We start from the raw sequence: 13,242 nt of genomic DNA, 5'->3' as shown, positions 1-13,242 counted from the left end.
ACACACACACACACACACACACACACACATTACCGCTGCAGGCGATCCAGCACCCCAGATGGATTGCTTCAAGAGACCGCAGCCCCAAAAGGCATACCTCTCGGCCCAGCGTTTAGTTTCCAAACTACAAAGACAAGCCGCTCTCAACACGCCCTCGTGAAAAAGAGGCCAAAATAAAGTGTCAGAGGAGCTGCAGCATGTCCACTTAGGAAACGTGCAGTCCACTCTCACAGTGTAGACCCACCAGGACAGGCCAGACAAAGCTGGGAGCCAAGGGTCTGTGTACAGTGGGCAGACTTAATACTGTACTCTCTGCCATGGAGGATTTTGCTAGCTTTCAATTGTCAAATCGTTTCTGCTTATTAGGAAACTGGCTGAAAAGGCTCTGAATGTGTTTCACTGCGAAAGTGGTTACTTTGTCAAGAAAATATGAAAAAACAAACATAGGAAACTGCATTTCTATAGTTGTTTTCTCAAGCAGAGTGATGATACGTTATATTTGCCTTAAAGGTGCACTAGATGGTGGCCACAGGCCACAGTAGGTATTGCAGCTATCCTGCTCATCAAAACTGTGCTGTCCACAGCCAATTGTGGTGTTTACATGAATATTTACTAAATAATTAACTGATATTTACTAGATCAAAATGCAGGTCTATTTCTGGAAATGGCAGACAATGGAGAAGATCCCTCTTTTATGAAAAGTGTAATTTTTCCCAGTCATAATGAATATTTAGAATTTGGTGGTGAGTATTCATGAAAAAGGTAACATTTGTGAATGAGCAGTATGAATTCTGGATATAAACTACTAAAAAATATTAATGCACAGTGCATCTTTAACTTTCAGTCATCAGCCATTTACAACAGCCACTGTCATTCAAGGACTTGTAACTTAAATAAGCGTGAGTGAATTTTTAATGAATACGAAAAAATGGCAGACAAAGGTAGGCTACAATTGTATAATTTCATCGATTCAAATCCAAATACAGCAGCCTTGCTTCCACTGCTGGTAGGAGACACTGTACTTGTGGTATCCCTGTTGTTCACCAGTGCTGATACCAGCCCAAACGGTACTGTTTGAGGAGGCCAGCTGTGGATTTCTTGCTCTGATTAGCAGAAAGGCAATAAGCATCTCCATAACTGAACACTATTAGTTGATTGTGGTATTTCGATTGCTTCTAAACTGTTGGATAATTATGCCTGCAGAATTTTACTTCAGAATTAAAAGCCCCATAAAGCACAGCCCTGTTTGAGGTTATGGTGATGTGCTTAGTGGGAGTAAGTCTGCTACTAATATGGGTCCTCAATGGGACCAATAGGTAACAAGACCGTCATCTAGGGTGACACTCCTCCAGTGTCTGGGATGAGATGATTGGGTTCAATGCATATGGGTTGGGTGTATCTGATAAAACAGTCACATGAACCATCACAGACAACGTCACACCAACATCACGTGACACGTCTAATGAAGGCTGCAGAGGCAAAGAAGCCAAAACTGGTCAGATGCAATTTTTTTTTTACTTGTCTTGGCTTTGAAAAAAAAACAGTTCATATATTGTTATTAGCAGGCCTAATGGACTTTAATATGTCAATATATACATAGACATATATAGACTCAAGGATTTAAGTGACAGATGAAATGAAGGGACTTCCAAGGGGTGAATTCAGTCCTCATTGACTTGAGCTGTCAATACTGTATTTACAATGAAGAGGGTGGAGAAACAGCCAAATATGACAGAGCAAAGGTGCAGCTCAGGACAAACATCACTAGGTGACCATAAAGAAGTCTGGTTCCCACACACAAAGGTGGGGATGACGTGAGCGTGAAATGGATCTCCACAGTGATGGCAGCAGGATGAGAAGAAGAAGAAGAAGAAGAAGAAGAAGAAGAAGAAGAAGAAGAAGAAGAAGAAGAAGAAGAAGAAGAAGAAAATAATAAGAAAAAAAAGAAGATGAACACCTGAGAACTTTGAAACTCCAGAAGCTCCAGAATCCTGGCTGGAGTTGTGCAGGGGGACACACTAGCCCCCTTCCTCTTCATCGTAGTCCTTGATTATGCACTCAGGAAGGCAATCAGTGGGAGAGAGCAGGAACTTGGCTTCACACAATCTCCAAGGAGGTCAATAGGTACCCCGCAGTGGTCCTCACAGACCTTGACTATGCAGATGACATCAGTTTGCTCTCCGACAACGTGGAACAAGCACAAACTCTACTGAACAGGGTAGAGCTAGAGTGTGCCAAGGTCGGTTTCAGGTTAAACACCAAGAAAACTGGTCATCACCTACAACATTCCACCAGAACATCAACCTCTGACTACAGCAGGAGGCACTGTGCTGAAAGAAGTCAGTGACTTCAAATACCTGGGCTCATGGGTCACCTCAACTGAGCAAGATCTTAAAGTGAGAAAGGCACTTGCATGGAGGGCCCTGAACGGTATGGCCAGTGTATGGAACTCCAATCTCCCCAGTCAAATCAAGCTTAGCTTCTTCTACGCGACAGTAGAGTCTGTTCTCCTCTATGTCAGTGAATACTGGACCCTGAAGTCAACCCTAGAGAAATCCCTTGATGGGTGCTATACCAGGATGCTGCGTGCAGTGCTTAACATCAGTGATAGTGCACATGTAACCAACAAAATCCTGTACGAGGGAGTACCAAGGGTGAGAGAGAAAATTGCCGTAAGGAGAATGAGACTTGCAGGACACTGCCAAAGGCACCAAGAACTGCCAGGCAGCAAACTGGTGTTGTGGGAACCGTCGCATGGGTGCTGGTCAAGAGGACATCCCACACTAACATATGTGGACATACTTAAGAAGGACACAGGACCCCAAAGTACCAGTGAATTGCAAAGATGTATGGAGAATCGGGATGATTGGAAGCAACGATGGAAGGCTCGTCTGAGGACGACCTAGAGAAGCACTTGAGTGAAAACCGATCCTCATTGGTGACATCACTATGGTGAATTAACAGCAAAAAGGAAAAAACAGTCTCAGGATGTATCACTTACCAAAAAAGCTGGACCCTCCCAGAGCCTCCCGTCATCAATATAGCCACAGCTGATATAGAATCTGGGGGAACTGCACCCCATGGTGACCCCAACAGTCCCTGTGGTAACATGTTCACATGGGTACTTTGCATACCCCGCCTGACCCCAGTCTGGTTCAAATCTCATCTACACTTCCTGGTGAAGAGGCGTTAATTGTTTCAACAAATAAGTAAGGCCTTTTTTTAAAATACCTTATCCTGTTAGGAACATTTTTGCCTTTTCTCTGTTTGCTTGTCATGTTTTGCCCTGCCCAACAGCAATGGTATTACAAAAACTAAAAATCCCGGCGCTGACACAGCCTGCTTACCATCCCAATACCCAGACTTCCCCCGGCTCATGAAAAGAATGAATTAACGTTCCTGGGCATATGATTTGAGGAATTTCAGCCGTCTGACATATGATATTTCCTGTACCTCTCCAGCAACTCATTCCAAAACAGCAATGTATACAGAAGACAAGCCTTGGTCAGAATGTCAATGCCTCTGGGGAAGAAAGGGGGGAGAGAGAGAGAGAGAGAGAGAGAGAGAGAGAGAGAGAGAGAGAGAGAGAGAGAGAGAGAGAGAGAGAGAGAGAGAGAGAGAGAGAGAGAGAGAGAAAGCAGCATGCCGGTATTCGTTCTCCACACAGCTGTGTTTTGAACAGAAAAACCACACAAGTCTACACCGTAATTCAGCCTGCCAGCTTTGTCTCCCCCACACACAATTTCTTGTGTTTCTTCAACCTCCCTACTTTTACAGTTGTCAGATAGTCAAAAACAAAAACCCTCATGAATCAACAGGCTCAAGAGCTTGCTCTGGTAATATTAAGACAGAACTCAAGTTTACTAGGTCGCTTTAGATGCCTTCCAGTTTGGAGTCCTGTGATTAAGGTTAAACACTACCTTTTCCTGTCCCTAATGTGTTACAGCTACAGTATGACAGCAGTGACAGCGGTTTAAGAGCTCATTTGCACAAGAGCGTGTCCAAACGACACGCCCCTTAGAGCGAGTTCCCTTGTTGAAGAGGATCACACTCCAGAGCTGTTTGTTTCTTCTAGCCCTGGGTCACTTGCGGAGTGAACAGACACGGAAGAGCCTTATCACTTTCATATGGCCATGACGCATTTGACAGCAAATCACTGTTTAAATTTACGAGGATGCACTTGGATGGGACACAGACCACACTAACTGCCCTGCGTTGCATAAAGTGGGTGGTTGTTTGTGGGCTCTGGAACACACAGCACAACAATGTCCATGACAGGGTAATCATGTAATTGTGATGTGGACCAATGGAGAAGATTACAACGTGTGGTTTACTGTATCCTTGGGACAAAACCTCAAGCAGAACTCGTGTCATCAGACAAATGCTTGTTTGTTTTTGTATCTTGCTCTCAGACATGTACAGTATAGCCTAACTTTATTGTCAAAATGCTAAGTTTGACACAAGTCTCATGTTGGTCTGTGTCTGCAAAACATGCGGAAAGCCTATTCCAGAATCAGCAGGTCTGCTATCAAAGCTAGAGCAAGAAGATCCACTGGGGGAGGAAGGCAAGCAGCAAGAGACAACAGACGGCAGAATGCAATGCAGAAGACTTTGTCTGTACATTGCCCTTGCTGAACTCTCTGCAATTTACGACTGCCAATACTTCTTTCACAGCAATTTAACGTCTTGTGCATCATCAGCAGAATTGCTTGGCAAGACTTGCTTGACTCGAATGTGCGGCAAGAAGCTGGGTGACAGTACCCCAGAGTTGTGCTCTTTTGTGGAAGATGAAAATTAGAGATGTACAGGATCCAAGATCCGGTTCCGGATCCGGCAGGATAATAGGGTTTTTCAGACTATCTGGATCTGGCAGGATCTTAAGGTGCCGGTATGCTTGCTGCAACATACACGAGCGTGTGCACGATTCGTTAAGATGCGTATTTAATGTCAATTTCGCGCGCGTTGGACACGGCAGCCAAATGCGTGCGTCAGGTGCAATATCCTCAAACTCGCTGGGGGCGATCGTAAGATAGACTGCGCAGTTCCGCGCATGTGCTTGATATGAAAACGAGCATGGCAGCAACTTTTAAGAGCGTCTCGTTGAGTTTGTCCGAAATTTCAAACATTTGTGATCATACTTCCTTGTTGCACTTTGAAAAAGGAGCATGCACATACAGGAGTAGTAGCAGTATTCTTTCCTTGCCCAGGGAGCCCCTCTTTTTATTTTGTTGTTTTCCTTGCCATCTGTGTTCCCAATTTCCGCATCCCAATGCTGCGTGCTCTCTGCCCCCTGGATGATACCGCCAGTATTTTGCGTCTTGGTCAACTGCTTTTGAAGCAAGCATACACTGATAAAAATGTGGACCATGGTTTACTTAGAAAAACCTTGTACACGTTTTGCACACAGAAATACTAAGTAAATTTAACACAGCTAATTTTTAAGTAAAATTTACTTGCAACTCCTTACAGTTTTTACTAGTAATACCAAAGTAATGTTCACAGCTGAAATCAAGTATTTTTTACTTAGTTACGTTTTGATTAAAATTTACTGGTAAAAACCTAGTACACGTTTTGCACGTAAAAACTACAAGTAAATATTACTAATGGACAAGGTTTAAAATATCTCCCTCAAAAACGAAGCCACACACAATATCCCAGATTTTGCCTTTTATTTTTCCAACACAAAATCTGCATACAAGAAACAAAGTGGGCATTTTGTACGACAAAATAAAATTCTTAAATAATTAAATATTCAATAATATGTTCAATGAAACACTGGAAAGAAAAAGCAAACACACCTCCCCTTGAGTTAAATGATTGAGTTTTACCTTTCACCTGTACATGGCAGTGCACATTTTACCTCCAAGCTAGCAGTTAACATTGAATCCTATGAGACCAGTTAGCTGCCAACTGGTCTCATATACTCAATGTTGATTGCTAGCTTAGAGGTAAAATTTGCACTGCCATACATAGAAAACGGCAGAGGGTACAGGAAAAAGGTAAAACTCAATCATTTAACTTAAGAGGAGGCGTAATATGAGCTTATTTCCGGTACAGTATATCTTCAAGAGAAGTAATCCAGAAACATTTGATCACAGAATGATGTAAAATGAGTTCAAATATGCCAAGAGACACGATTCAGCCACAGATGAACACTGTGAATCTCTGGTCTGAGGTCTCTGGCCAATTTCTGTGAAACACAACATGCGTGTGCGTGTGTGTGGAATGAGTTAGCCTTGAGTCCTACACATGACGGAAAAGGTTTGCAAGGGAACCCACAAAATCGGCCTACAGTGCACTACAATACAATTCTAAATGTTCCCAGAATAACATTCTTTAAATTAAAATAAGAAAAAGGTAAAAAGCTGTACATGCCCATCTGAACATTGTCTTAAGTCATTGAGCAAACCTAGAAAGACACATGGCTCAAAAACTTATGAACAGACTTCAAAATGAAGTCAATCGCATCTGTAACATACAAAGGCATATTCCCCTTTTACTGTCGTAGACTTGCTCTCAAAAAACAAACTTTTGGGGAGAATGTTTAAGTCATCCAAACGCCAAAAAAACATTTTGGAACACTTTAAAGGCTCAGATAGGTTGCAAATTGAATTGCAAATTTAGTGAGTATACAAAGCCCATGTGCAGAATGCAAGCCAGCAGGTCCTATAAATGATAAGGCTGAGAGAGGAACTTACTAAATGGACCTATAGTACACAGTAAAAAACTAAAAGGTTAAGAAAGAATGCAAATCTAAAAAAAAAAAAGGAAAAAAAACCCACCAATCTGTACAGGCCCTTTTTTTTTAACAGTATTCAAGTCATTAAATAAACCTAAACTAAAGAGCAAGACGCATAACTCAAAGCCTTTTACAAACCGTTATGAACAACTTCACAATAATGTCAATTGCATCTGCTGCATGAGCTGTAATCACATTTTTCGTTTACATTAGCAGTTTCCTTCGCAGAGAATCCACTTTGGGGGAGAACTTTAAATTATCCAACTCCAAAAGCAACTTTTGAAACACTTCAAATGTGTATTTCAATTTTGGAGGATAACTGAGATTCAGCGAGTACACAAACCCCATGAGCAGAATGCAAGCATTGGTGAGTGTTTTACAACCACCCAATACCTCTGTACCATCAACCACAATGATGACATCAGTCGGGGGGGCACCCTCTGCAGCGCTGCCCAGCACAAGGATCTTGATCACGCTGTCTTTGATATCTTGTTCGATGACATCCTTGGAAACATCCTGTAAAACACAACACAAAGAAGTGCCATAGCGGTCAAAAACTGCACAACCCACAAATCCAACAGCTGCCATTGCAAAAGGGGTGGGACGGACACACACACACACACCTGGTAGTCTTTGATGAGCTCCTCTGTCGATTCTCCCAGGAAATGGATCAGACAACGGATGACCGCATCATGGCTATCGATCTGTCGCTGTATAAAAAAAGAGCATGAATAACTATAAGGCTTAAAAATTAAGGGAACACCAAAACAATGAAACTCCATTCCAAGCCAATTATATTTCTGTGAAATCAGCCTGTCAACTTGGGAAGCAACAATGATGGTGAATCCATTTCACCTACTGTTGTGCAAATTTAAAAGACAACAGGCGGAAATCCCCTAAAAATGAGTGATTATGGAAGGGGGCATCCATAGACCAATTCTCTGTTCTACTCCTTTCAGGCTGAGGTTTTAGTTGCATTTGACCATTGTCTTGTGCCTTGATGAACTTTAAGGTGGCGACTACCACTCCAACTCCCATCGTCATTGACACAGCACTCCACAGCACACAAGTGAAGACAGCACATTGCACACAGCGAAATTGCATCTATGCCTCATCCGTCCAAGGGGCACCCCTTAATGGCGCCCCAAGGGAGCAGTGCGGCAGGGCGGTACCACGCTCTGGGTACCTCAGTCATGGAGGAGGATGGGGGAGAGCTCTGGTTAATTACTCCCTCAACCAACCTGGCAGGTCCTACGTCGAAGCGGCAACCTTTGGGCTACAAGTCTGACGACCTAACCGCTTACCCATGACTGCCCGATGACTGCCTCACTGGAGTCACTCAGATAGTGCAAGATGGCAACTTCAGTGTGAGCTGTGGCAAGAGTGTCAGCTGTGTCCCTCTGAAGTGTACAGAACATGTAAGAGACACCAAGAGACAGGCTAGTATGTCAGGGGACAGGGAAGAGGTAGAACCCAGTAGCAGGATCACTACCTCATCCTTTGTGTAAGATGGTACAGAAGAAACACAGCAAGTTCCCAGTAAAATGAGCTAGAGGGGGCCACTGAAGTGTACGTTTCTGTTCAAATGGTCAGCGGACACCATTACAGGTAGAAGAGTATTAGGGCCTAATGTCCACACGTGGCCTGTGCTCGCAGCCCACCATCGTGGAGTATAATTTGCACAAGTCAGAGAATATCAAAATTGCCCAACTCACCATTGGGCCCTGCACACTCCACAAATGAGAGCAGGTTCACACTGAGCACCAACTTGACAGATCCTGGAAACAGGCTATAGAACGTTATGCTACCTGCAAAAGCATCTGTGAAGAGCACAGGACGCACACGTGTTGACATTTGGCCCGAATACTCTCCATGGGGGGGAAGTGCATGCCATCCTGTCTCCTCGTGCGTCTTGCATGTTTAGTACACTTCAGAGACACAACAGACGTTCTTGCCACAGCTCACATTGATGACCTGAATGTCTTGTATGAATTGTGCAATTATTATTATTATTATTATTATTATTATTACGATTACTATTATAATATGTGCCACGACTTAGGAAACTCCAGTAAACGATAGCCATCCCCAGTTCCCTCCAGAGGAGGAACACTTCATAAAAAGCAAATGTCACCAAATCAACAGCCAGAATACAAGCAAACCTGTGTATAATATCAAGAGATAAATGCTGTTACAGATGACCAGATTGATCTCTATTTATTTTTTACCTGACTGAGCAACTCCAACACGCTTTTCATTTTTGCGCCTGCAGCCCCACCCTTGGTCTTGAAAATGGTCAGGAGTTTTGGAGTGTAGCAATCCATCTTCGTCAAAAAGGTTTGGTCCAGGCGGATAGCTGTGATCCTCTTGAACTCCTCCTTCACCTAAAAACAAAGACACAAGCACACAACAACACACAGGCACACACGTTAAAATGTTTAATTGTAAAAATGGTTTTACAAGCTCATTTTGGATGGATAACTTACATCAATGGATTTAAAACCTTCCAAATGCATTTACTTAAAATATCTAATAACCTACTAACTGACATGAAAGTGTGGCACAAACATTCACATTTACCTGAGTGTCATAGAAGAGGGCAGGCCATCTCTCCATGACATCTGGGACAGCAGGCATCTGGTTGACAACCTCCAACCGTCGATATGGGAAAGTCTTCTCCATTTTCTCACTGATAATCTTGTCGTTGTTGGCCTTTTTCACCTCTGTGAGTAGAACCACCCTCTCTTCTTCCATTGTTTCTTTTGTTTCTCCAAGTGGCAATGGCGGCAAATAATTTACTTCAGCCTTTTTTGGTCTTTTGAGGCCTTTGGTACGGGAAGTCATCTTTCTTGAGTTCACCTCTAGCTCTGGACAGGTAATTTGGAGCCCTCTTACTTTTGCCCGGTAATTGCCCATTTTATACTTGATTCTTTGTTGCCATCCATACATGCCATTGAATGAGCCTGGTTCTTTGAGGCACGGATACTTCTCAGCCAAGGCCTCAACTACATTCATCACTTGGATTCCTGATGGGTAAGCTGCGTACTGAAATATTTTCTCAGCTAATTTCTCGAGAACCCTGCTAGTCACTTTCGGGTTGTTTAACAGGGTTCCATTGGCATGGTAAGCTCTGTTTCCTGCCTCCAGCAAGAGCTGAATCTCAAAGGAAAATTGTGGAATTTCAAACCGACTGGGCCATGGTTGGGTACGGTATGATGCAGGACTTTCATCAGATGATGAAGAAAGCAAGACGGTATCCTGGGATGCTAAAGATGTGGATGACATGACGTCTGATTCTGGCAAGTGGTCATCTATCTCTTCCACTGCGCTGAGATTTACAATGACTGGTTCAACTTGGACAACTTTCAGGGTACCCATGTCTTGCACATCTTCTATGGAGGTCAATGTGAAGAACTGACCCCCAAACTCCATATCTTGATACATTAGAGTGAAGCCATCTGGAGTGCTGAATGTGCTCTGGATGGCAAGCTTGAGATCCTGTAGAGAACTCGGGATACCTGATGGCAGAAGCAATTTATGTACTGTATGATCATCAAAGATGATCCGTAGCTTTGCTGGGGTGGACATCTGAGCAGGCAGGGAGACACTGAAAAAAAAGAAAAAGAAAATCCATTTAGTTGATTCTGACAAAAAAAGTCAATGAAATCCCATTACTTATTTAAAAGGGAGTGTTGATGTGGTGTTTTAAGGTAACAACTCGTCGTCCTGCAATAGTGTACATAGCCAGGGGATAGAAATCAAGTAATTCTTTGGGCTCAATTATTTGAATGTTGCCTGTGTAGTCTAGCTCATAGCTCCTGAGGTGCTCGTTGTACCATCCATTTAGTAGTTTGACAACAAAGACTATGTTATCCAAAACCAAGATGATCTGAGAAACTTCAGCAAAGTCAGGCAAACCTGCAGTTGAACCATAACATAGCAACATTCCTGGTGCATAGCTTGTGCCTGAGATGGCCACCTTGTTTGAGACATGGACCATTGTGACATTTGGATACTTGCGCAACACCAAGTCTTTAATGGCCTCATTTAGTACATCTAATGTCACTTGGGATGTTTTGGTTACAGACACAGATTGTTTCAGTGCACTCTTCTCATGGAAACAAAGTGCAGTCATGAGTTGGTGTTTATTGGCGAGGGACAACAGTATGTTCCTAAAACAGCCTGTCTGTCGGACAATTTTCTTGAAAAAGCTATGCTTCGCTTCGAAGCGCATTGTCCACAAGGCAGACAATGGTCCAAATTCCCTTATGAGCTCAGTATAATGCTCAATGAAGTGGTGTTTGGGAATTAGCCTGTCCTGGGGGAATACATCCAGAAATCTTTGCCGGTGTTCAGCTATCTTGGTGTCCAAGTAGCAGATGCTTTCCTCTGTATGAGCTGGGGACATAACTAGTTCCACTATATCCTTCAGAACCATTAGCATCTGCCATACTGGGTCACTCTCAGGGACTCTCAAGCCAATCAAAAAAGGCAAAAGACGCAGCAGGCACCAATTTTCATGGGCATTTCCCCCTACTGATCTTTTTGCAGCGAAATTAGCCTGGACCAAATGTGGGCGATTTGTTCGGTCAGTCCACTTGTAGGGGAACTGAGTGAGTAAGTTATTGAATTCCACCAAGGAAAAGTATTTGTTCTTGATGAACGCATTCAGTGACAATGCCAGCTCTAGAGGAACGATACCCTCAAGAAGGTCGTGTAGCACATCAGGAGGGTAACCAGACGTCACATCAAAATAACACAGCTTTTCAGATAGAGCACACTGTTTTTTCACCCCATAGCATGGCGTAAGAGAGGGACTTGATAAAGCAGTCTGAACATGCAAGGTGTGCTGCTCTTGCTGTCTTCGCTGAAAAACTCCTGATCTCACCTCTGTTGTCTGAAACATAGAGCGCTCTCCCAGACAAAATCGACAGACATGGGGTCCTGAAAAACTTTCAACAAATCCTGCCACAGCATGAGCACCCAAATTGTCAGCCACTACACTCACCACAGTGCCTTTGATCACTTTCCCAAAACTTGGAATAAAAAGACCATCTTTCTCAAGGCTTTGAAGATCCCGCAAAAGTGGCTCTAGCACTGTCTGAAATCCAAACTGTTTGGTGTCACTGGCCTTACAGAGAATGGCCAAGTATATACTTGTCAATGCCGATCTTGCATGTGCTGGGATGTTGCCCAACACCCAATACACTGCAGTGATTTTGTGTATTTTACGGGATGTCCCAAGCGGACAGCAGATCTCAAAGTCATCTATGTAAAGGATAAGACTCAATCGGTCTTCGTCAGCAGAGAAAAAGTCATTTTTCTGAAAATGAGATCCATCTTGAAATGTCTGATACTTCAATACACAGTCCGAGCTCCTTGTAGCAAATAGGTGCTTTTCTGGCAAATTGTTGAGAATCTGTGACAAGGATTGCAGTATAGGAATATATTGGAATGTTTTATTTTCCTTCCTGTTCAGAATGTATTCTTTTGGCTCCACAACTGAAAAATGTGACTTCATATATTCCCTCCTCCTATATGATGTAGTAAAAGGACCATCCTTCCTTAAAGCTGAACTAATAGGGTGTGACTCACACAAGTTGCTCACCAAATCACTTAACAGAACTGAATCAAAGTCATGGTTGTGTTTTTTGAAGGTGGACTCGATAACATTTCTCAAAACTGGTCCAGATGAGGAGCAGGATATGAACTGTAACTCATCTACAATCTCATCAATGCACTTGTTCGGCACATTGTAACAACTCTCCAATTTTAGAAAGAGCAGTCCAAGTCTATCCTGTATAACTTCAGACAAATCCTCACGTGGTTCCACAAAAACCTCTGTATCCTCTTCAGAACTCACTGGATCATGTTGGATAATGGGAGTATCTGAATGCGTTTTCAAGACCTCAGGTTTAAAGTCTTCAAGCGAGTGCTGACCATGTTTCCTGCTCTTGTGAGAACAAAAGGTTGAATAGATGTTTGTACTGAAGCTACAGTCTTTGAATACACACTGAACAACTTCAAAACTCCTCAGATGACTGTGTAAATGTTCAAAATACTGTTTCTCTGAAGAGAAGGACACTAAACTGCAGCGCTGACAACTGAACGAAACTACCACATTTGGTGCAACTGATTCCACATGATGACGGGATAGATGGATCTTGAGAGCATTAAACGTTTGGAATGAACAAGGACAATTAGCATATAGGCAAGGTATTGATTGAGTACGGCCACTGTTTCCATGTTTGAGTCTGTAGTGCTTGAAAAGATCAACCCTTTTACTTGAGGCAAAGCTACAACTTTTACACAGCCACCTCATGGTGGGACACCTAGGGGAAAAATAAAAATAGAAACAATTTGTATAATTACTGTACATTTCTGGTGCACATGCACGCACACATAACTTATGTGCGCGCAACACACATCATGCTGCATTGTGATTGGGTGGTCAACTTACCCTTAACAGGGTGCCTCATGAGGGGGAGAAATGTCCAGCTCTT

General features: G+C 43.0%; 1 protein-coding gene across 1 annotated transcript; it reads right to left on the bottom strand.

Moving 5' to 3' along the window:
• Positions 1-6,812: 6,812 nt before the first annotated feature.
• Positions 6,813-9,634, bottom strand: LOC134463106 (uncharacterized). The gene is made up of 4 exons (XM_063216348.1): positions 9,320-9,634; positions 8,968-9,123; positions 7,363-7,449; positions 6,813-7,255 (listed from the first exon to the last, which is right to left on the bottom strand). Exons 1-4 carry the CDS (start codon positions 9,581-9,583, stop codon positions 6,944-6,946), a joined length of 819 nt encoding a protein of 272 aa, XP_063072418.1. The 5' UTR covers positions 9,584-9,634; the 3' UTR covers positions 6,813-6,943.
• Positions 9,635-13,242: the final 3,608 nt, after the last annotated feature.

The sequence above is a fragment of the Engraulis encrasicolus genome, chromosome 14 (genome assembly GCF_034702125.1).
Source record: "Engraulis encrasicolus isolate BLACKSEA-1 chromosome 14, IST_EnEncr_1.0, whole genome shotgun sequence".
Classification (NCBI taxonomy): domain Eukaryota; kingdom Metazoa; phylum Chordata; class Actinopteri; order Clupeiformes; family Engraulidae; genus Engraulis; species Engraulis encrasicolus.
Note: the sequence above shows the minus strand (reverse complement) of the source record. Positions and strands in the feature narration are given on the sequence as shown.